Source organism: Aedes aegypti, chromosome 3 (assembly GCF_002204515.2).
Source record: "Aedes aegypti strain LVP_AGWG chromosome 3, AaegL5.0 Primary Assembly, whole genome shotgun sequence".
NCBI lineage: Eukaryota > Metazoa > Arthropoda > Insecta > Diptera > Culicidae > Aedes > Aedes aegypti.
In genome coordinates, this window is record NC_035109.1 from 291,354,175 (window position 1) to 291,379,489 (window position 25,315).

The 25,315-nt window shown below is 37.0% G+C and overlaps 1 protein-coding gene across 14 annotated transcripts in view; it reads left to right on the top strand.

Annotated features, from left to right (window-relative positions):
• The window catches only part of LOC5578976 (putative uncharacterized protein DDB_G0277255), a 296,522-nt gene that overhangs the window by 159,671 nt on the left and 111,536 nt on the right, over nt 1-25,315 (top strand). For 3 of the 14 annotated variants that reach the window (XM_021848803.1, XM_021848807.1, XM_021848816.1), the window contains exon 2: nt 22,476-23,215. The exons of 8 other annotated variants lie outside the window; for them this stretch is intronic. In XM_021848803.1, coding sequence (XP_021704495.1) covers nt 22,834-23,215 — 382 coding nt within the window. In that variant the 5' untranslated portion in view covers nt 22,476-22,833. The remainder of the gene's footprint in view (nt 1-22,475; nt 23,216-25,315) is intronic. 3 more of the 14 variants (XM_021848805.1, XM_021848817.1, XM_021848806.1) reach the window with 2 other exon arrangements.

Here is a 25,315-nt window from a genome sequence, read left to right on the forward strand (position 1 = left end):
AATCGACAATAGATTTTAAACTCCAGCAATCAATAATATTTCTTTGTTCTAGTTTCAATTCGGAAGGGATTCTGCATGAATAAATGTATTGCTGAAATTTTAAACTAGGAAGGAACGGAAAACAGGTTATACTAAAATTTCTCTAGGAATATCGAACGGTGGCTTTAGAATTCAATCGGAAATTGGCTTCAAATCTATCGATGATTAGTCAAATGATTTTGTGATTTTTTTCCTACTTTCAACGTGAATTCTTTCAGGAAACAAATTGATTCCGGATGTTTTTTACACATTTCAAAAGTTCAATGTTTTCCCTTGCAATGTCAACAAAAAAACATTGAACTTCGATAAGCGATATACCGAGATGCTTCGTTGAAATTCCTTTTGGTAATTTTCCCTCTGCATCTCTTTAAATACTGTTCCTTAATGTTTTACTAGAAATTCTTTCGCAAAGTTCATCAAAAGTCTTTCGAAATATTTAAAAAATACATCACAAATTGCGTCAGAAATCCGACTATGTTTTTTCTCTGCTTCAAATCCCCGGATTATATGAAAAAAAGTGTTTCTGAAATGTCTTCAACATAAATTAATGAGAAAATTTGTTGTCGGCTTCGTGGCCGCGCGGTTAGCGGCGTCAGTCGTTTAGGCGTATTAAACCACGAGATGTGGGTTCGATTCCCGCTGAGTCAGTGGAAACTTTTCGTCAAACGGGAAATTATACACTGGGCTACTGGTTGTTGCGTGTTGTCCGTTGCCTAATGTCAGTGATCATTCAGTCTGTACAGCCTTTGTCTTTTCAAACTCCAATGAATGGAAATGCTTTCGAAACTAGCATAGCAATAAAGAAATTTGTAGAGAAATATTCAGCAAAATAACTGAGAAGGTCAATGCTCTGCTAGAAGTCTAACATTATTTTTAAAGATAGGTATTCATAAAGACATAAAGATCATCCTTCCTTACAATATTTCTGGAGAAATTGTTTTAATTTTTTTTTGGTAGAATCCATATTCTGGAATTGTATTTCTGTGCAATTCCAGGACGAAATTTTTAGAGGCAAAATTTGTGAGAATCCAGAAATAATTCAAATACTGGTAGATATCTAGGAGGATTTCTTAAAGAAATGCTGTTGGAAGACATCTTTGGCATTGTTAATAAGAAAATAAAGAAAAACCATCAAACTTTCACTAGTACTGCTATGACTTCAATGTTGAAAATTCAAAATGAATTGTATAAAATCAATCCTGGAGATAATTCTGATGAGACTCTTAGAATATCTAGTACTATTTCTTAAAGAAACTTTTAGTAGTACTAGAATTTTTTTTGCAAATGATAAAATATAACTAACAATTGGAATTTTATGGAATAAGTACGTAGAAGGTGGAGAAATGTTTGAAAAATCAGAGGGGGTTGTGTACAAGACATGACCGCATGACGTTAACTACGCCAAGTGATTTTCTAAATTTGAATTTTAGTCGATTGTCATAGTTGCAGCCTTCCTTTAGTTCAAACTCTAACATAATATCGTAACGGTCGCAACATTATAGATTTTCAATTGACACCCAGTATATTGCCGTAAGACGTAGTTAACGTTAAAATTTTAAAATCTTTCATTACGTGGGGAAAGAAGGGCAACCAAAGCTGGCAAATTTTGCGTTACGTAACATTTGAATCATTCCTTAACAATAGAAAATATATTGCATCCCAACGGCACAGCAGCAGCGTCCTCGGAAACATCCTCAAATTGCCGTATTGTCAATTATTCGTAATAAATCAATTATTGTATTCTGCTATGAGATGAATTGAGAAATTATAGCTAGTATGTGGTAAACACATTAGGAAATATTACACAAATAACTCTTTATAACACATTTGTTTGCTCTGAAAAGGGCCGATTGAATTGTTGAATTTGCGTAACACGGACACATTTTGGCGGCATTGGTCGATTTTCTTCAGCCATCTCGAACAAATTAAGGAATATTACACAATCAACTCTTTAAAACACATTTGTTGGCTCTGGAAAGGGCCGATTGAATTGTTGAATTTGCGTAGCACGGACACATTTTGACGGCGCACTGGTTGCAATCCTCCTCGCCCGATGAGATTTGCGGTGCGGATGATGATGTGCGCTTCAACAAACGGCTTTTGTCGATTTTTTCAGCCACCTCGTACAGTGACCCCACGCAGTTGAATCACCCACAATTTATGAATCAGCTGATTTCAAAAGACAAAATTATTATCAAACTTGTCACAAAACATCACAGAATTATTTTTACACATAGTTTCTTATCAGTAAAAATATCACAATATTTCAACTTGTTACATTGCATAAACATCCTTCTTCAGTTCCGAGCAATTGAAAAAGAATCTGACTGCTTCATAAGCAAGAAATCATTCCCTATTCCTCTCGATAAATCTGTCCGTTTATGGTGCCGGTTGTAACGAAAGACTTGCTGTATCGTCCTGACTCGCAGATCGCCTGCCATAACAGGCACTTTTTCGCGAATTTGTTTATCTTTCTCTTCCGGAACCTCTACGCGGGATGTACCGACAAAAAACTCGAGGCCGGAAATTTGTTTGGTGTCCGCCTTGATGTATGTTTTGTCGTCCATGACGAGACAGCCTGGCTTGACCAGCCACTCACGGTACAGCTTCCGCGCACGCAATTTGGCCACCGTGTTTTGCTGGTCAGTCCGGTTTGGCGCCTTCCTGACCTTAAAAAACACGTAGCCCAGTTCACTTCATGGTCTGCTGAAAGAACCACTTCGACGAATTGACCTTTTTGGCCACGTCTCGGGTGAAAGGGTTCGGGTTATTCTTAAAGTACTGCTTTATCGTCCGCGCCTTCTCTGGGTATTTCGTTCCGCTCGATGGTCCTCGTCTCCTGGAATATCTTCACAATGCGGGACATGGTGGAATGGTGGATTCCAAGCCTTTTGCCGTTCCATCTGTGCGACTGACCAGGGTTATCGATCACCGCGCCCAAGATTTGCTGGCGTAGCTCTTCTTGTTTCGAATGCATCTTGAAAACTGCTTGACAGATCGCACACATAAACATAACACTCTTAACTAATATTACCCAAAATTTCATTATTTTTTTACCCACGTGATAATAAACTCCAATCTCTATCATCCTTTCCTGTAGAAAAAGTCATCGGAAAATGTGACCTTTTCCATATCACTGTCGGTTGGTAATATTTGATAATGATCTATTTCACATGGAAACATGGAAAGAGCAGTTGAATTTTTCCAAAATTTGGCACTTAAGGCGAAGTAGGTCGTCATTGAAATTTGTACGCGTCGTTAATGATTATTGCTAATTCATCTCACGATTTCGAATCAAAGAAAATCAGTTGGTTTTGCACTGACATAGCTGAAAAAGTATCAGCATACTTTATGCATGTTAGCGCGTACAGTGATTCTTTTTCAAGTCAATATAAACTATCAAGACTGAGTTTTATCACTTTGAAATGCATGCTGAAAAGTCATCATTGTTGCCAAAACGAATGACGGGCTACTTAGCCTTAACAGCACTGAATTTCAGTGACAAAAACACAGCACTGAATTTCAGTGCAATAACAAAACAACATGGGCCAATTATGCGTCTAACAACAGGCTGCAGTGCAGAACAGAACAAACCAATGGAATCGTCCCACGGTACGGTATGTGTGTTTTATTTTCTTGTGTGATGGTGTGCTGGTGAGCTGGTGATGCCTTCTAGACTCTAGTACCAGTGGCACCATAATTGTATAATTTACGATTTTACGAGCAGCTATGGAACGCACCACACTCTGCTGCTGCGAACACATGGAACGGATCGTGGATCGCATGGCATTATGACAACTTTTGTGGGCCGATGGGCTGATCGTGATTATGAAGATTCTTGCTAATTATTGATCTCGTGTCGAGTGCTGGGACTGCTGCGTGGGGTGCCTTCCCGAGCAGAAGGAAACTGCTGCAGAATACCAAACCAGATAATTTTTAATACTTACCACCTAAACAAGGTACCTCAAATAATATCTCTTGCATGTTTTACAAACATTAAACTGATAATTTGATCAGGTATTGCAATACCTATTAATACTTGATGAATTTTCATATAGGACTTAAATGTTTCAATAGTAGTTCAATACCTTAAGCAGTCTTCAATAGCTTTCGAATACATCAACAAGGCATTTTTAATTATTTTAAACAATATTTTCATTCGATACAAATACCATTTCAATGCCATAATAATACCAAATTGAGGTTTGGACTACCGAACAACACCTAATCATGGTAAAATACCAAAATATGATATGCATAGATAGGTGCGAGTTATTCGTTCCTATACTCGGGTTCCTCCGATGGAATGAAGACATTTTACGGCGCAACAAAACAGCAGCATCACCAACTACGTAGATCAAGTTGATTTGAAGTGATTGGTGCGAGATTGAACGGAAATGCTACCTTGCTTGCATCTTTGGCGAGGTGTTAAGTGATGTTAGCAAGTACATGGTAATGAGTGGACGAATAACGTCGTAAATTGGCTTCGATAAGTGACACTAGATGCAAGGTTAGACATGATCGCTAAGTATAGGATTTATAAATACAAAAGATGTACAAACTATCGACAGCTCGAATAGTTATTCTAAAAGAGACACCAACACGTCAATGCTTCTAGTACACAATTTATAATTGGTAAAAATTGTCACACTAGGTCCACAAATCATTCCTAACGGGAAGTTTCCCTATGAGCCGAGTCACAAAATCCAGACCAACCCTGTATTCAGGATTGGTAGCTACTAAGTGTATAAAGAATAGGAACTGCAGAGGCCCCATATCTGATAAAAGAGACTCCTGGAGAAAAACAAGATTGAATACTTGGAGGAGCACCATAAACAATTTAATGAGAAACGCTAAGAAGAATTCCTCGAGGTGTACTAAGAGAAATTTGTTACCGAATTCTCTGAGAGTCTTTAAAAATTCTTGAACACTATTTAGATGAATTTCTTGAAAAATCTCTCGAAGACACGTGGGAAAAATCTTTAAGACCATTGAAGGAATTCAATGAGGAATTTTTATAAGGATTTTAGAGCAATTACATCTGAAACTATTTTTTAAAGAATAAGAAATATAGTGCAAATTATTCCAAAATTTCTAAATAGATTCTTGCAAAAGTTTCGGAAACATTTTGTTTTACTTTCATTCATGTCTTCTGTAGTTCATTGGATTGAATCGCCATTCCACGATCAAGAAACTATAAGACTCATTACTGCAGCAGGCTCCATTAGTTGAACGGTTCCAGACCCAAACCGAATTCCGCCGAATAAATGCACACTTTCGCTTTCGCATAAAAGCCAAATTTGGGCACTCAGAGCCTCTCGGTTGTGCATTTTGTCTTTTGCGTTGCATGGCTATGAGCAGCTGACGCAGATGCAGAAACGCCAGCCATGAACCAGCCAGATCAACGACTTCGTTGGCTAAATCATTAATCCAAAAAATAAACGAGGAAGCACGCAAGGAAGCGGCCAGATTTTTTACTTTCACTGTTGAACATTGGTTAGTTGGTGCAACCTTTTTGGAGCTAGTAGCGCCGAACAACTTCATTATTCACGAAAGGTTTTACAAATTTACAAATCGCTCCCCTGCCGCTGCACAGAGGTCTAGGTTTTCAGAAAGCAGACGTAAATCAAACATCTGATTATGGTTTTAAGTAGAAACACAAAAACAAACATTCATCTAAAGTTTTGTTAAGTATAATAGTAGTGAAAGCCGATTTTCATACAAAGTGCGCAAATTAAAGGGCTGTTCATTTTATAAAGTGGACATCTTGCACATGCTTCATCTTTTTAACTTATCAATGAAATCGCAGTCGGTTTTCTGTATATCGTTCGACTAATATAGTAAGATGTTGTACTTATAAAAAAGCCACTAAAATAATTAAATTTCACTTGAATACGGAACAACAATTAGAACGGTCGATATTTGAAGGTTATCAAAGCTTAAAAATTGAAAAAGGCGAAACTTCGAATTCCAAACTTCACTATCAAACCTCAAATAAAGCTTTGAAGTAGTGGAATATTGAGAATGCAATATTAGCATTTATCCTTAAATCTGGACCACTTTACGCTACTGTTTCTAAATCTCACGCTGCCACAGTCATTCAGACTCTGTCCAACAAATCAATCTATCTTCATTGAAATTGGGCACCTAACGAGTGACCGTGGGTATTTGAGCAGTGCTTATACATTTTGGAGATGGCGTTATCACTTTCCGCGTTGAAGGTCGCGCTAACGACAACGGAGCACACGTCATATTGGCCATTGCACGGCGCAGTGAAACCATTGATCAAGCGCGCGTTTGACAGACAGACACACACAATGGGGGTCGTGACGGTTTCTACCTACTGTCTTGGTTTAGTTAGTTTGGTACATACAGATGCCCAATGCAATTGACCGCACGATGACCGCAGATGATTGATTAGCGCCGCTCTTGTTATAAGTAGCCGCGGTTAATCGAATTGAGTTTTTACGTATACTGACGGTGACGTTTGAAATCTTGCTGAAATAATGGCGGAACTGGGTTCGGATCTAATTAAGTGGTTTTTGTTTGAAGTTAGATGTCTAGGAAATCTTGGTACTGTGATTTTCTCCGTAATCCGGTGGCATATTTGTCACAGGGGTGAATTTGATCAGGTCCGTGTACCAAACAGCATTTCCTTCCAATGATGCTTAATGTTTCGTTGGCATAACAGACATCCCATGTTTTCTATTTCATAGATGTCTAATGATGATTTTGAACTATTTTATTGTCATTAAAAATCAGTTTTTCATAGAAATATTCACAGTTTTTGAAGGTGTAAGCAATACTGTTGGAAATGTCGGTACTTAACAATCCTCTGGTGCTAAGCCTACATACAAACTTTGAGTGTTTAAAATGTTGTGTAAGCTTAAGTGTAAACTACTGAACTCATTTTTGAAATCATATAGCTTGACAAGAACAGTTTTTTTGCTCATAATACCGTCTCTTCTCGAATAACGTTCTTATTTAAAGGAAATTGCCTACATTTAGACGTATTATGCATATTTACAAAGTTTAATTTTGCAATGAAATAATCAAATACACGAGCTGTAAGAATTTTGATATCATTTTAAGATTCAGAAGACTCAAATTCACTAGATAAAGAAATGTTTCATTCTTGAGCATTATATGATGCTTGATTTCGCCCAATTTGTCATTTTAAATTTTTGATTTGAAAACTAATTTTATGAAGTGTTAAAAGTTGTTTTTATGAAAAATCGATTGACAAAGATCAATGAAGAACTGATTTTGACGAAATTTGTTTGACAATTTTTGAATTCCAGAGGTTAACATAACAAAAAGCTGTAAAATAGTGATCAATTTGCCCCCGCAGTACGGCACTAGTAGCCGTGGCGGTAAACGCGCAGCTATTCAGCTAGACCAAGCTGAGGGTCGGGGTTTCGAATCCCATCGGTCTTAAATCTTTTCGGGATAGAAATTTTCACGACCTACCTGCCACACGATATACAAATGTGAAAATGGTCACAATCTCTCAGTTAATAACTGTGGAAATGCTCATACGAATACTAAACTGAGAAGCAGGCTGTCTGTCTGTCCCAGTTGGAACGCAGCGCCAGAAAGAAGAAGAATAAGAAGAAAAATATTATAAACTGTAGCATTTGATTTATACAGAGTCAACATTCAACCTTCAGTAGTTTTGAAATTCCTTTGAAAACCTTTACATATTCCTATAGAGACTGCTTAAAAACTCTATGAAAAAACTTCAAGAATTTTTTCTATGAATTTCATCTAAGAATTACTTCAAGAATTTCCCCAGAAATACAGAAGATCCTTCGAAGATTCCTTCGGAAGTTTATCGAAGAACTTTCCTTGGAAATTTCACAAGAACTTTTCCCAATATGTTTCAATCATTTTCTCCAACAACTCATCCAATAATCCTTCTGAAAAATTCCACATTGATACATTACATTTTATCCGGAAATCCATTCAAAAAGTGGACATGAAACCCTTTTAGAATCTCTACTAAAAAATTCTCCATGGTTGCTTCAAAATTTCTTCCTGGTATTCCACATACTTTCAGAAATCCTTCAAAGAAATGTTCTCTGAACCCTAAAGTTGAATTATCATATGAATCATATCTGTAGGGCTCCTTCCAGTAATCTCACTAGAAATATAAATAAACTTCACCAGTATTTTTTATGAATTACTTCAGAAATCTGAGAATGAAACTCACGCAGAGAGAAAATCTTTGAAATTTCTTCGGAGTTTTTATCTGGAATTCTTTTTAGAACACCTTAGATGAAATCCTACACATAATCATCTAAAATTCTCATAATAATTAATGCATTTTCTTTTTTTCTTAAATGCCACCAGAGATCCTTCTGGAATTTTGTTAAAAAAATATTCTAGATTTTTTTTTCCAGATGCTTGCTTGATTTTCTCCGAGGGTTTTCCAAAATTCCCTCACATTTTTTTTCTCATTTAACCGGCAATTTTACCCAACATTGTCTCTGAAGGACAATTTTCCAGTGATTCCTTCGGGTACGCACCATTAATTACATCCATACATTGTTCTCAAGAGAGAGAACAAGTATCCCCAAGAAACATTAGTAGCTGAATAATAGTTTATTCGGTTGGAGTACGCTTGAGATTCATTTGTTCAACTCTTATTCAGCAAAAATGTTTGTTAGGTCTAAATCCCTACGAAAATTTATCAGTGATTGTTTTTAAAACTCCCAGAAGTTCTCTCAAGATTTTGTTTAGGTTAACTTTTTTCTCTAAGAAGTTCATAGAGAAAATACACTCTGGATTCCTTTGGGAATTGCAACAGAAAATCCCCCAAGAATCCTTTCAGAATTTATTCTATAAACTTTACTTTCAATTTTTTCAGGGCTTACAAGAATATTATTTTTAAAATTTCTTATGGATTGCTTCCAGAAGTAATCTTAATTATTTCAGCTTTCATCTTAAAGGACTGAAAGTTCTCCAGAAACATCTCCCTCACACATTGGTCAGAAGTATTCTCCAATTAATAAACACAATAATCTCACAGAGGTCTCTAAAAAAATCTCAAAAGATTTTTTTTGAAACACTTTGAAGAAATCTTTCAAAATTTGCAAGCACTGATTAGGAATTGCACAAAAGAACTATCATCAAATCACTTTAAGGTTTTCATACATTACATTACTCTTAGTAAGTAGGATCAGTACCTTCATTTCTCCTAAATTTACTCAAAGAGTATTTTCAACACTTTCTTCCAAGTCCAACTGGATTTTTTGTGAAATTATAACAGAGGTTCCTCCAAAACTACTCAAGAATAGCTCCAGGAATGTACTCAGAATTTTCTGTAAGTACTTTTCCTTGTTTTTTTTTCAGAAACGTATCCAGACGTTATCCCATAACTTCATGTAGATATTCGTCTGAAAATTGGTTAATTTGGATTTGTTAAAGAATTTCTTCTCCTTTAATTACACAAGATATTCTTCAAGAAATCCTCTTCTGTAAAGAATTTATCTCAATACAACTCCCTCCAAATATTCAACTTCAAAAGTTGACGAAAGTTACTTCAGTTCTGTATTTCTCAATGCAAATCATGACTTCATTCTCCATATTCTTTTATTTAAGGGACCAGGCCAGATGTTAGGAAAAAAGTGATTGAAAAGCCTGTCAACAATTTCTAACAGCCAATCCTGAAATAATCGTACATTTTATTATATACCAAATGCTCAAAGATTCCGTTGACAAATTCCTATGGTTATCTTAGTTTGATTACTGGTGGAAGTTTTCACAGTAGATTCCTTTGGAATGTATTGAAAATCGATAGAAAAATTTCTGATTAAGTTTTTGAAGGATTCGTTTGAATAATGTGTAAAGCTTGTTACTTGTGGAATATTTGGAAAAATCCTAGGTGATTTACTGTAAAAACTTTCGAAAGAATTTCAGGGGAAATTTTAGAGCGAATTCGGTATTTCTGATCCTATAGTTATTTTTTAGGATTGTTTTGGAACTAAATGTCCTCGGAAGAATCCGAGCAGCAATCTTTCTATAAATTTACAACGAACTTCTCAAATTTTTTTTTACGAAAATCCTCTCGAAAATCCCGTAAGATTTCTTCAAAGAAATTCCTTGATATATCCTTAAAGAAATTCTGGTTTTTCGACGAAACAAACTATGGAAGAAATTCTGTACAAAAAATCTATGCAGAATGATAGCGGAATACTTGGAGTTAATACTTTGGCGTGGGTTTTCTTGATTGATGAATAAATGTGAGGAAACTTTTATTTAAGAGAGCATTTTTACCGAGTTGCGAATTTCTGATCTCTATGTTTTTTCTTTCAACTGTTAAGAACTGGGAAATACCTTCAATGTCATTAAGTTAGCTAAAGATTGTAAGCCAGATATAATTAATTAATGCGCATCCGTTCTAATTCTGTTTAGTATGACCTTGAAAATTGAATACTATGATCATATTTGGAATATTTGTGACTTTTGGAATTTGCCTAGTTAGGTTCTCGAAAAATTCCTCAGACAGAACTCCTGGTGATTATTGGAAGGATTGAACAAAGTGATATTTTTCGCTGCCTCCCCAAAAAACTAAGCTCTTCCGAATCTTTCATAAAGAATTGAAGTGAATTGTTTGATCGATATATGTCTCAGTGATCTTAGGTAGATTTCTGCGACGATTGCCAACGGATAGGGTTTCGTTCTACTTCGTCGTAAGAGCTACTATTCGTCGTATCAAACTTAAAATGTTCCACTACGGCAGATATTCCAACTTACCTGCAACATAGATTCATTTTCCAAATGTAATTTTGTGAAAGCTTTTATGATTCGTCCACCTGTACACCAAAAATGCAATGAAACTAATGTATTTCGATAAATAACCTCAGTTCAATTATTCACTTTACACTTTTTCACCGAAATCGCATGGACGAACACGATTTGAGAGAAATGCTTAGAGATCGACATCAGTCACCCCACTTTCCAACACAAGTTTCTTCCTGCCCCCGTGGGTGACTTACTTTGCCGGGCACTTATTTTATTTATGGAAAATCTTCGTACTTCTTCACTGAAGGATCTCATTCCAATCATACCGCCGTAAAACTTCAATAAATCACCAAATTTTACGAAATTTCCTCAACCGCCGCGTATAATTGAGAATGTAAACAAAGTTCTATCCGTCGTACTGAGAAAAAAAAGCTTGTGCGCATCAATGTGTGCGCGACGCTCGACGTAAAAATACGGTTCCTTTGATTGTGTTGTTTTCGCTGTACTGTGAGCAAATGCCATAATTGTACGGTCAAAAGGTATTGTGTTCATATGTTTGGGCTGAATTTTGATGACGAACAATTAATTTTAAAGGAAATTAGTGTATTCCAACATGCTGAAGGAATGGAGGGAAATGCCCGTAGATCTATATATTCTAGTGAAACATTTTATTATAGCGTTGATATATTGCGTTTTAACCACTCAATACACACAGTGCGCCGTAAGTTGTGAGACGAATCTGGAAACTGATTGCGACGGAGTTGAAAACGGTACGACGGATTGAGAATACGATAAGATGCATTTTCTTTGCATTATTTCCAAAAACAGATCAAGATTTATCAAAATGTTATTGTACAATGCTAAAGCCGTTTTGAGAAAGAATTGTTTGGCATCGGTTTGTATCAGCATCATTCACTGCAATACTGGGAAAATTGCAGTTCTCACTGATCAATGCTTAATACGATGGATACTAGCACATCACCCTATCTGACAAACTTTAAGAAGATTTCCTGGAAAATTTTTCGACGATTTTTCTTCATTTTAGATAGTTGGCTACTGAGAAACCCTCTTTAAACACTCACAGTAGCTTCCAGAGCTGATGATTTCTGGTGGAAGCCTTGATGAAATCCTCAATCAACTTCTGGGAATATGTTTGATGAATTACTAGCGTGAATTGGAATATTCCCATGTAGGGAGAATGTAGAATTTTCTTGGAAACGTTGTTTTGTGTGTAGTTTTTCACTATACGGGGAAGACGTGAACAACTTTATTAGTTAAAGCGTCTCAAATAAAGATAACTTACCAACTACACTATACGGGGATAAATGATACCCCCTTCGGGGCAATATAAGCCACCATATTAATTCAAATTATTTTTATAGGAAAAAGCGTTTACAAGATATAATGTAAAAGAAGGAAATATATATGTGAGAGTTTTGTACAAAAACTGGGTTAGTGTTTGATTTTAATTATAAAATTATATGTTAATAATGGTTTTAGAGCTTCACTTTTCAAAAATCTACATTCAAAAAAATTTGAACACTTGTTTTTAATTATGAATCGTGGTTTTTAGCTAACCAGCCGAGTGGAAGTTTAACAACTACCGAGAAGCTAAACATTACATATAGTTTGCAATTGGATTAAATGGACAAATTGATGTGAAGTTTTGCGAAAAAGTTACACGTCTTCTCAGTGACGTACCCTAACTAGAGATCAGGGAGTCGTGAGTTCGATTCTCACTCACGCGGTTGTTGTGTCAAATGGCTTTTAGTAGAAGTTCACGGTGATTAATTTAACCAATACCAACTTTTATCTGTCTATTGCGATTCACGGCAGTATAGGGAGCTTAAATTTAGCTGGCGAGGAGCTTAGATTCTTCTAGCTCCTCTTAATAAGGCCAATAGTTCATATTTGATGAAATAATGGATGTATTCCTGAGACATCTTTGCAGGAATTCCTTCATGGAAATTCTGGAATATTTGCCGGAATTTCGGGAGATAAATCCTTGAAAGATAAACTGATGAATTTTCGGGGAAACTCTCGAATAAAATCTTAGGTAAATGGCTAAGCAATCTTTGGAAAGTATCAGGAAAAATATCTGTGGAATTAGAAGGAAATATGGAGAAGAAGTTTCAAAAATGCATCCTTCTAATCTCACAGGGGTGGTTCATTAATTACGTAAGGGTTTATGGGGGAAGGGGGGTTGAAGATTTCCTACACACCATACAAATGGGGGGAGGGGGATTGGAAAACCGCCAAAATTGTCTTACGTATTTAATGGACAGCCCCACAGATATTTTTGCAGGGGCCTTCCTTAGCCGAGTGGCTAGAGCCCGCGGCTACAAAGCATAGCCATGCTGAAGGTAGCTGGATTCGATTCCCGGTCGGTCCAGGATCTTTTCGTAATGTAAATTTCCTTGACTTCCCTGGGCATAGAGTATAATCGTACCTGCCACACGATTTACGAATGCGAAAATGGCAAAGAAAGCTCTCAGTTAATATCTGTGGAGGTGCTCATAAAAACATTAAACTCAGAAGCATTCTCTGTCCCAGTGAGGACGTAGTGCCAAGAAGAAGAAGAATTTCTCGGAAGATCCTAGAAGAAGAGTTCCTGGATCAATTCCTGATGGATGCTCTGAAGGGGTTTTTACCCGATTAGTTTCAGATTCTTTGGATAAATGTCTTGTGAAATTTCTGCAAAACTCTCCGATAAAGTTTACAATTATGGAACTCGATACCTTATCCTTCCTTAGTGTAAAATCAAAAGTTTCGTCGGCCTTCCGTCTCTTTGAACTCTAGGTAGATACCAAAATCCATTACAGGAAATTTGTTTCACCGATAATAGACGCTGCAGGTAATTTTCCCCCTTGTTCACTGTTACTCAATCTCAATCGCTTTTTCGGCAATCAATAGACACTGCGTACCGCACTGTTGTAGTTGTCCTACGGTGAGGAAAATCGCCTCTAAACCGTACGTTTGCATAGGTTAATCGGTGACTTCTCAAGCATCTAATATCCACTCATTGCGACGTTGTTGCCGCCACAAATCACACTGCACTATGGGCAGTCTCCAATAGTCTGACGGCCAAAAGTATATTTGTCGTCTTATTTATGAGTTTTGGGATTTTGACCTGTTTAAAAACAAGATCAATTTTTCGAGATAAACTTTAAAAAAAGGAATATAGTAATGTAACGAGTTTTGTTACTTATAGGCCACTTAAGTGTTTTACATAGCAAAAACACAATATATGTAAATATTAGAGCTTTTTGTTTTGTGAATTTCGAATTGATCATTTAACGTTATTCAAATATATCCTGACTTTTTTTTATTTTTTTTTAATTATTTTGGTTTAGTGTGTAACAGCTAAGGATTTCTATTACACATAAAACCAAAAATATTAGAAATTTTGAAAAATAAATCAATGGTCTCTAAATGAACAAACTGCTATTAATTGCAGTCAAATTGTCCACGACCTTCAGTGTGGATGCACATAGAGAACTAATTTTAACAAAGGACAACTTGGGACAAAAAAAAGTATGGAATGTGTAAAGTTTCTTTAAAAAAAAATCAATATTTTTTCAGTGCAATTCTGTCCTTCTGATGGCCCATAATTCACCGTACAGCCCAGCGCTATTTTGACGAAAACAAAACCGAAAAGGTCAACTTCTTACGTGTGCAATGTTTGAGCCGAAAATTTACCGCTTCGACACCGCATTTCACCTTCACCAATCGATTACCTACTACTAGGTACCAGATTGGTTGACGAAACGACGACGGGTAGTCTCTCATCAAAAAAGAAAGACGAACAGCTAGAGCTAGTGTTCATGTAAATAGACAGACATTCGTCGTTTGTTGTGAGGGCCTATGTTGTAATCCGTCACATTCAACAACCCGAGGAGGAACAAATAACTCCCCAATAACTTATGCATACCATTTTTTGGTATCATACCAAAATTAGGTATTGTTCAGTTGTTAATACTTCAATTTGGTATTATAATGGTATTGAAAAAAATTTTTAAAACAATTAAGAATACCTCATTGAGGTATTAAACAGCTATTGAGGTCTGCTGGAGGTATTGAACTATAATTGAAAAATTTCATTTTTATATGAAAATCCATCAAGTATTATTGAGGTATTACAATACCTGATCTAGTTATCAGTTTGGTGTTCGTAGAATATGCTTGAGATATTATTTGAGGTATTTTACCTCTTATGCAGGGCTAATTCATACCTCATTCAGGTATGCAGTATTGGAAATTGTCTGGTATGGAATACCTCAATTTGGTATTCAGTAGTTATTTTCTTCTGCTCGGGAAGCAGCACTAATGTGGGTCTTTATTATTCTCTTTTTTTACTCGGGCGATGCGTGTAAAGACCTGCGGAGAAAGATTTTGATCGATACCCAAAATAGACGGTTTAGTGGCTCAAGAGACGACAACGAGGTTGACGCGATTGGGTTCGGGGAGTGATTGCCAGGCGGAAGTAACTCTTTCCTATGATAAATGGCACACTGTGAAGGGATTTACATAATCCGATGAGCCTAAATGATGTGTTTACGATTACAATGCTGTCTTTTTTATTCACTGGTAAAATTGAAGGTAAGACACCTAAACGGTGGTCATTAACCACGCTGCGATTTTCGTACACACGAACTTATGTGAAATTATAGCAAATCTCACAATTTTGTTCTTCAAATTGAAAGAATAGTCAATGTTGCAGTATTGCCTTGGAAGTAACGAAAAAATAAGTCCAAATTTGGATGGATTTGCTGCAAAAACTGCAATTATGAATTCGTGTTACACAGATTATAGGTATTTTACAGCAATGAAAGTAGGTAATTAGCCTTAGTGTTGTCTTCCAAAGGTCTTCAAAGATATTAACTAGCCCTGCTACAACAAACCATCAGGTAGATCATTCCATCCCGGTATGATTCTGCAGCCATAGGTAATCCTTGCGCTGATGGTGGCTAAATAATCATCATCATCATCATCATCATTTTACAGCAATGAAAGTAATCATTCAGTCATTATCATTCTCAAATTCACACGGACAATACAAATGTAAGGTTGCCTGATTTGCCTTGACCCAGAATAGTACATTTCCATAAAAGAGTACAGAAAAAAGGTTTTTCAAACCTCGGCCTTATTCAAATGTTGTATGGATCATGGGGTCTTCCTTAGCCTAGTAGTGAAGTTCGCTGCTACAAAGCAATGCTATTTGAAAAAAAATAGTGATGAACAGATCGATTCTATTCCAGTTACATCCAGAAATTGGGTAAAGTAGGACAAATACTTCATTTTAGTTCAATTCAAAACAAACAAGACTTTCACTCTGAAAATAATAGAAACGATTGAGATTCGGGAAAGTCAAGCCCATTTGTGCGTAAAAAAAACTTTTTTTTTCTGTAAAAGTACGAATCAAAACTATATTGAAGAAATATATAATCATGTATTTGTTGTAATTTATATGTTGAGCAAAAAATCAACAATGCAATTGTCATGAGCGCCTACCCAAGAAACCAGTATTTTATAGTGAAAGTTCCGCAATTCACGAACCGATAATAATCGACAACATTATACCAAGGCCGTTCACGCGAAATTACCGCCCAAAAAAAAAACTCCCAAACAGCATACCAGCAAAAAGTCATTGACCACCGTGGGCACGCATCAACCTTCACCAAAAATCAACAAACCCTGTCTGTAAAAAGTGAAATAAATTAATCTGCTTTTCACCCTAGCTGTGGCTATGTAATCCCTCCGTTGATCACTATTAAACAGCTCAATGTAACTTAATTAGGTCAGCTTCTCCGGCGCGCGCGTCGTCCATAAGCTTGGCTCAATTAAAATGAAACAACACAATATAATGTGATCAGTGCACTGACCATAAAAGCATGACTGTCCCATGTGGAAAAAATAGACATAGGGAAAATTACAATCAGAGTTGAAATTTTGTCTTCCCATACAAATGTTCATAATTTTCTAGTACATAACTGCATGCCATATTCATTCAGAATCACAGATTACACAGATTCTTCTTTCTGGCTTCACGTCCCAATTGGGACAGAACCTGCTCCTAAAGCCATGTCCCAATTTTAGTACCAAACGCTTAGGTTGAGGCCAGAAACACTGGTTTACTCAATTCCTTAATGTTTTCCGTTGGTATAAGACCAAAAGACATTATTCCGGTTTTCGAGATTTTGTCACACCACTTAGTTTAATATCATGTTTTGGGTGTTCTTTGTTTTCCGTGTCGCTCCCGAAACGTTAGAAAAGAACAATCCCAGTGTTAAAACGTAAAACCCCTATGGTGTTTTTGTCAACTAAGTAAACGTCAAACATGATAAAAAATGTCAAAGTTCAAATTTGGACCCATTACAAAAAATAAAGCTTACATATAATATAGCCGTTATTACGCGTTGCAAGAAGAATGTTGATTCCTGGAAAATCCAGGGTAATCTATGGGAATGTTTTCTACCATATTAATCATAGTCACCCTCGACCTCAAATATTGAATTATTTTTTATATGTTACTTATGCTGTCTACAGACAATTTCGTCATGCGGATTTTTTTTTATATGTTAATTATGGTTAGAGATAACCAGTAATCTGGGTTAGTCGAAACATTTGAATGAATTAAGTGGCTCAAGGAGCAATTTATTCTTTTCTTAGCCGTAGAAGAAAATGTTAAAGGAGTGAGCCGTTTCTCAAAAGTAAAAGAGCTCGGGTCGCTTTTTCACTTATATAATGTTTCATCCGGACCACATCGCCGGATTGCAAGATTTTTCTTCTAAGTCCAATGGTTTTGAAGAGATCTGATCATCAACTCATTTAGGAAACAGTAACTCGGACCAAATGAAAGAAATTCAATTTTCACGCAGCGGCATTTTTGTGATTTAACTATTGTCATGCTGCTTACTGTAATTGACTTTGATCTACTCTCCTACTACTGAGTTGCCGTGCTTGCTGTGGTTCATTTGTTATATGCGAGTATTGCTCGCTGCGCGTTATTTCCGCGGAGCCATCCAAATTTTTAAATTTCCCCGCAATATTTTGAGCGGAAAAAAATGTTAAAGTATTAGCAAAAGCACACTTCATCATGTTTCTACTTACTTTTAAAGTTGTAAGTTCAAATACAGACTATTCATATGCCTTATTTCAATATGGGACTGCACCAATTTCATAGTTTTCCACAACATTTTTTGACAAAATATGTTAATTTTTATAAATGCACTAAATTACTCATAATAACATAACTGTCCCGAATGGATTTTCGGATTGATAGCTTTTTTTCATATCAACATTCTTACATTGATATATTTGCAGTTTACTATGTCTTAAAACAAATATGGCACTTTACTTGAAAATGGTGTGGAAAATGTGAAGTTGGTACAGTCTCATATTGAAAAAAATAAAGGCCTGACAGTCTCCATATGAACTTTTAACCCAAATAGCAACTGCAGAACGTGAACAGTGTTCAAGTTATGATTTTTTGCTAATCAAAAGATGCGCAATAAATTTTCGTTGCGGTGCACAGCACAAACCCTGCGGAAAGCAGAACAATATCTGAGGGTTTTGATATCAAAACTTCATATTCAAAAAGTGTTCAAAATTCAGTTGAATAAAACGAAAATTGAGTTTTCGGGATTTTATCAATGTCACGAGATGAGGAACTGTAACTATCTAAATTTTTTATCATCATCATTTGGAAAGACAAATTCAACGGTTCATTGCAAAGGTTAGAAAGGATTTAAAAATACATAAATTTTGTGATTATTTAGAAAATCCAAAGCGTTGAAGTTAAAACAAAAGATTAGAATATATTCTCAAATTTGAAGTTCGTTTTCATTATAGTTTCGTAGAATACTCCGTGTTTGGGAGAGCAGGTATACTTGTTGTTTGTGAAACATTTCGAAGAGATCTCTTATGCTGTATATGGCGTCAAATTTTCCATAGTTTTTGTTGGTATGCGTCACTCAGGACCTAGGACTGGACGTAACAGCTCAAGTGCAACTGTTGTTTTTTTCACTCGACTACAATGACGACATGGAATCCAGTGCTACCATTTTCTTTCGTTTACATTTCGATGAAGGACTTGGATATCCGGCCGTTTGAGCGAAAGCCATGTGGCCGAATGCAATCTGGCTGAATGTAATCTGGCCGAATGAGTCGTTTGGCCGATGGCCATTTGTTCCAATTGTAAACTAACAATTATTTTGGTAGCCAACAATGCTAAAGTATAGGCTTAGGTGAAAAAAAAAACTGAATTGTTGATCGAACAGTCAACGAACCAGATATCAGAGGAGTCTTAAAACTTTTCGCGGGACGCATAAAATAAAGAGAGTTTTAGGTTTACCGTTTTTAACCAGGTAATCATTTTACTCCACTTTCTCCTTATGGAAAAATCTTTAAAAATTCTAATAATATGCCCTGTTATATATGACTTGTGAGAATTATATGGAAATAGTGCAAAAACAATTTGCACTATTTCCATATAAATCTCTCCAGATTGCCTGAGGGTTTCGCACAAAATTCTAATAAGATTCGCACAAGACTCTTATATGAAAATACATGATTCCCAAAGTATTTTCACAAGATTATCTTAGGAATGCTTAACATTTCCTACATAAATCTCAAAGGATTCCAACAGAAATCACACTGGATCAGTATTTCCACTGTTGTCCACGTTTGCACAGAATTACAACAAAACTCCTAAATGATCCATCTCAGTAGTATTGCCACTAGATCCCGTAGGGTTCCCACTGGAATTCCAATGTATTTCTACCCCAATTCCATAGGACTCTTGAAGCTTCTCACGGAATCCTAACAATAATGCAGAAGAATTCCCACATAGTTTCTCATAGGATGCAATATTCTCTCAATATTTGCACAGTATTTCACAAAATTGCCACAGGACTCTCACAGTATTTCCACTGGATGCACAGGATTTACACTAGAATTCCATTATTCTTATTTTACTTCTGTTACCCTGGAATAACAGAATTCACACTGGAATCCCAGAATCCTTACTGATATCTCAGGATCTGCACAGGAATTAAAATATCAACACAGGAAAGCCATGATTCACTCTAGAATCCCAGGATCAACACTGGAATCCCAGTATCAATACTGTAATCCGAGAATCAACACATGAGTCCCAAATCCACACTGGAATCCTAGAATTCGCGGAATCTAAAGATCTAAAAAAGTAGAGCCGTTGGTCCCGAGATGAAATAATCCAGGGTTGAAAATCTCGTTAAAAAAGATAGAAAAAAAAAATCTTTACGATTATCGTCGGATCCAAGCTGGAGCTCCTGCATCTACATTGGAAAATTAAGATCAAAAGAAGTATTCCAAGATCCACATTAGAATCCGCAACGAAGGACCCACTATTAAATACCACAATTCGATTAAAAATCCCAGGATCCACACTGAAATACCACAATCCACACTTGAAACCCAAGGCCAAGACTCATCTTAGAATCAAAGGTATTACACTGGAAAAAAAAACATGATCCATTTTGAAATCTCGAAATTCAGACTGGAATCCCAGGATCCACACTTGAATCCTTGGATCAAAATTTTGGATCACAGGATCCACATTACAAGCCCAAGTTCCACACTGGAATCAAAAGATTGACATTCAACTACCAGGAGGGACCCTGGATAGGGGCCTTCCTTAGCCGAGTGGTTAGATTTCACGGCTACAAAGCAGAGCCATGCTGAAGGTGTCTGGGTTCGATTGCCGGTCGATCCAGGATCTTTTCGTAATGTAAATTTCCTTGACTTCCTTGGGCATAGGCACAATGATACTGTACCTGCCACACGGGATACGAATGCAAAAATGGCAACCAGTGTTGCATTTGAACGCGTTCAGTTTGCGTTCTAGTTTGCTTTGAACGAGGGATCAAGTAGGCTTGAACATTGAGCAGCTTAAAAATTTGGACCCGGAAGAGCTGAAATATGAACGCGAAAGGACAAGTTTTGCAAAGATGTTAGGAAACATTTATGGTTTCATATATTTGTATTGAAATGAATTCAATATGTTCTGATGTAGTTTTTTTTCTAGTTTCAACTTCATTGTGCATTTCGAAATGAACGGGGCTGTCCATGAGCTGGTGCAGAATCTTGCACGAGAGTTCAATGCTTACTAGGTTCTCGTGCAAAATTAGAACGCGTTCAGTTCACTTTTGACTCGCGTTCAGTTTAAAATGCATCACTGATGGCAACATTGGCAAAGAAAGCTCTCAGTTAATAACTGTGGAAGTGCTCATAAGAACACTAAGCTGAGAAGCAGGCTATGTCCCAGTGAGGACGTAATAATACCAATAAAAAGCAGAAGAAGAATACCCTGGATGCCCAGGATCCACTCTGGAATTCTACGATCCATACTGAAATCAAACACTGAAAAAAACTAGATCCATTCTGAAATCTTTAAATTCACACTGGAATCCCAGAACCCACAACAGAATCCCAGGATTCACACCGGATTCCAAAAAACAACATTTCTCCAAATCAATTCAGAAATCCCATGATTCATTTTGAAATCTCAGAACACATCCTGGAATCCCAGAATCACCAGTGTGGATTTCGAAGACTCTCATTGGAATCTCAGGACATACTATCAGAGTATCTCTGGAATCCTATGATTTGCGCTGGAAACACAGGATCTACATTGATATCCCAGGATCCAAACAGGATTCCCAAGATTCACTTTGGAATCCCTGAATCCATTCAGAAATCCCATGGCCCATTTTTAATATTACAGAATTCTCACTGGAATCACTGGCTTTCAAGAATTCACATTGGAATCTCAGAATATACTTTCAGAAATCTCTGGTTTGGAATCCACGCTTATTGTAACATAACGCGAGCATGGTGATGCCGGCAAAAGCTGCTGGCAAAACAGCTCCGACAATTGAAATGTTTTTTGCTTTCAGCGATAGCTAGTGGAAGAAATCGGAAGAAATTCGCCAAAGATACCATCCTTCTATAACTTATTTGATAAAATTAACTGTATTTATAAAACTAGCTTACTCAAAATAGACCACTGGGCGCATTTAGGTTTTTTAGCCGTTTGGTTCTCTTCGTCATGGGTAGATAAATTTTCGAATTAAGGCTACAAGAATCGCATCACTTACCAAGGTGAATCCTGATCAAGTAGCTTTTGATCCCTCCCACTAACAAAACTCCATCCTGTGAAATCCATGGAGATTCAGAAATGATCTCTATCTCTAGTAGCAATGGACGGCACACTAACATTCCTTTCCCCCCTCGATGACCATAAGAACGTGGCCGGTGCCGTTATTGACATTACAACGTTTGGAGTCCTCGAAATTGTACATTGAAGATGGAATGCTCCTCCCAAGCTATTTCTGTTGGTTCCCTGTGCAATTTTGATTATTCCGAGTAATCACGGAGTAGCAACTACGAATTGTATAGTCATTAATGCTTATGCTTATTTTGGACAATATTTGAGGTATTGTAATATGGCATGCAAAAATGTACTAGACAGTTACGAACTTTTGTTTGAGATGAAAAACTTCAAACTTTAAGCGCTTTTTTCACAATGCCTACTTTTTGTATATGGGACAATTTTGATTTTATGGGCAGTAATGTAAAAACATAAATGTTACAATAAAAAAGGTGTTAGTTCGAAAACAACATAAGACAGTTATACTTTTATCGAGCAGTGCGCAATCCGATCCGATCGATCAACAACGACAACAACGGCAGCCAGCCTATCCAATCGAATCCCGATCCCAACCCCTCGAAAAATCTTACAGCAGCAGCAGCAACGAGTATACAAGTGAAAAGTGAAATGAAATCGATCGAAATCAAGCGCCCCGCGAGCCGAAATTATAATTAGGCAACAAATTAATAAAGAAAGGCAAAAAAATCCAATCGAAAATTGCAAATTGTTTGATCACGGTTCGCGGCTGGTGGCCCAACGCGGCAAAGTGAGCAGTGAGTGGTGGCAAACTTGCCGAAAAGAAGTGATTTTCAGTGGGCAATCAGTTTGGAGCATCAGCACAGCAAATCAGCCGAATAATGTGGAATAAATTGTTCAAAAGCAAATCAAAATCGTCGAAAAATCTCTCCTCCAGTGCCGGTAGGAGCGACAATGGCTCGACTTCGACGGCACCCCAGCCGCCACTGGATCTGGTGCCGATTTATAACTACGAAACCGATATCGACGTGCGACGACGGAACGGCCACGATTCCGGGGCCAATAGGGACTCGATCGGGGTCCAGATGTGTGGTATTCCGATGCGGAAGTCCAAGTTTTCCAACGCGTTCAAAAGTCTCAGTTTACGGCGGGGCAGCACGAAAAATCAGCTGAAGTTGTATCCTGGAGCGGCGGGCATTGCTGTTGATGAAATCGAAATTAGCAAGGCTAGCAAACGGGCCTCGCTCAGGCCATCTAAGTCAGGTATGTTAAAAAGTTTGTCAATACTTCTCTTTTTTCAAGAATTTCCTAAATTCTAAATAATGGCTATCTCCAAGTCCGACGTAACCCTAAACACCAAGCTCCACACTTCATCATCCAAGCTTCAATCTTCAAACTTCAAACTCCAATCGCTAAACTCTCAACTCTCAACTCTAAACTCTTAACTGTCAACGCTGAACTCTAAACTCTCAACTCTAATCTCTCAACTCTAAATTCTAAACTCTGAACTCTAAACTAAACCAAATCCAATCCAAATCCAATCCAAATCCAATCCAATCCAATCCAAATCCAATCCAATCCAATCCAAATCCAATCCAATCCAAATCCAATCCAAATCCAATCCAATCCAATCCAATCCCAATCCAAATCCAATCCAAATCCAATCCAAATCCAATCCAATCCAATCCAATCCAATCCAAATCCAATCCAAATCCAATCCAAATCCAATCCAAATCCAATCCAAATCCAATCCAAATCCAATCCAAATCCAATCCAAATCCAATCCCAAATCCAATCCAAATCCAATCCAAATCCAATCCAAATCCAATCCAAATCCAATCCAAATCCAATCCAAATCCAATCCAAATCCAATCCAAATCCAATCCAAATCCAATCCAAATCCAATCCAAATCCAATCCAATCCAATCCAAATCCAATCCAAATCCAATCCAAATCCAATCCAAATCCAATCCAAATCCAATCCAAATCCAATCCAAATCCAATCCAAATCCAATCCAATCCAATCCAAATCCAATCCAAATCCAATCCAAATCCAATCAAATCCAATCCAAATCCAAATCCAATCCAAATCCAATCCAAATCCAATCCAAATCCAATCCAATCCAATCCAATCCAAATCCAATCCAAATCCAATCCAAATCCAATCCAAATCCAATCCAAATCCAATCCAAATCCAATCCAAATCCAATCCAAATCCAATCCAAATCCAATCCAAATCCAATCCAAATCCAATCCAAATCCAATCCAAATCCAATCCAAATCCAATCCAAATCCAATCCAAATCCAATCCAAATCCAATCCAAATCCAATCCAAATCCAATCCAAATCCAATCCAAATCCAATCCAAATCCAATCCAAATCCAATCCAAATCCAATCCAAATCCAATCCAAATCCAATCCAAATCCAATCCAAATCCAATCCAAATCCAATCCAAATCCAATCCAAATCCAATCCAAATCCAATCCAAATCCAATCCAAATCCAATCCAAATCCAATCCAAATCCAATCCAAATCCAATCCAAATCCAATCCAAATCCAATCCAAATCCAATCCAAATCCAATCCAAATCCAATCCAAATCCAATCCAAATCCAATCCAAATCCAATCCAATCCAAATCCAATCCAAATCCAATCCAATCCAATCCAAATCCAATCCAAATCCAATCCAAATCCAATCCAAATCCAATCCAAATCCAATCCAATCAATCCAATCCATCCAAATCCAATACAAATCCAATACAAATCCAATCCAAATCCAATCCAAATCCAATCCAAATCCAATCCAAATCCAATCCAAATCCAATCCAAATCCAATCCAATCCAATCCAAATCCAATCCAAATCCAATCCAAATCCAATCCAAATCCAATCCAAATCCAATCCAAATCCAATCCAAATCCAATCCAAATCTAATCCAAATCTAATCCAAATCCAATCCAAATCCAATCCGAATCCAAATCCAATCCAAATCCAATCCAAATCCAAATCCAAATCTAAGCCAAATCTCAATTCAATATCGATTCTTGGAGGATTGACTGTTGTTATGTGCAGGGTAGCATGTTCGAAGGTGTTGATTTATCCATTTGGGACCTACCTCATCCAGGTAAACCGCAAATCGAAATTACCCCAACGATGGGTGGAGTCCGGCCGTAGACGTCATGTCGGGCCGATTAAATGGGGTATGACGGCGGTGGTTGTATTTTTTTCGAGTAGCTCAAACAGGCTGTAATCTCGTTCGGATTGGGAGCAGATCAGGTAAACCGAATCGGCAAAACGTGCACATATAACGGTTCCATATGTGTTCGACGTTCGAGTTCAAAGCAGGGATAATGGCTTAATTGT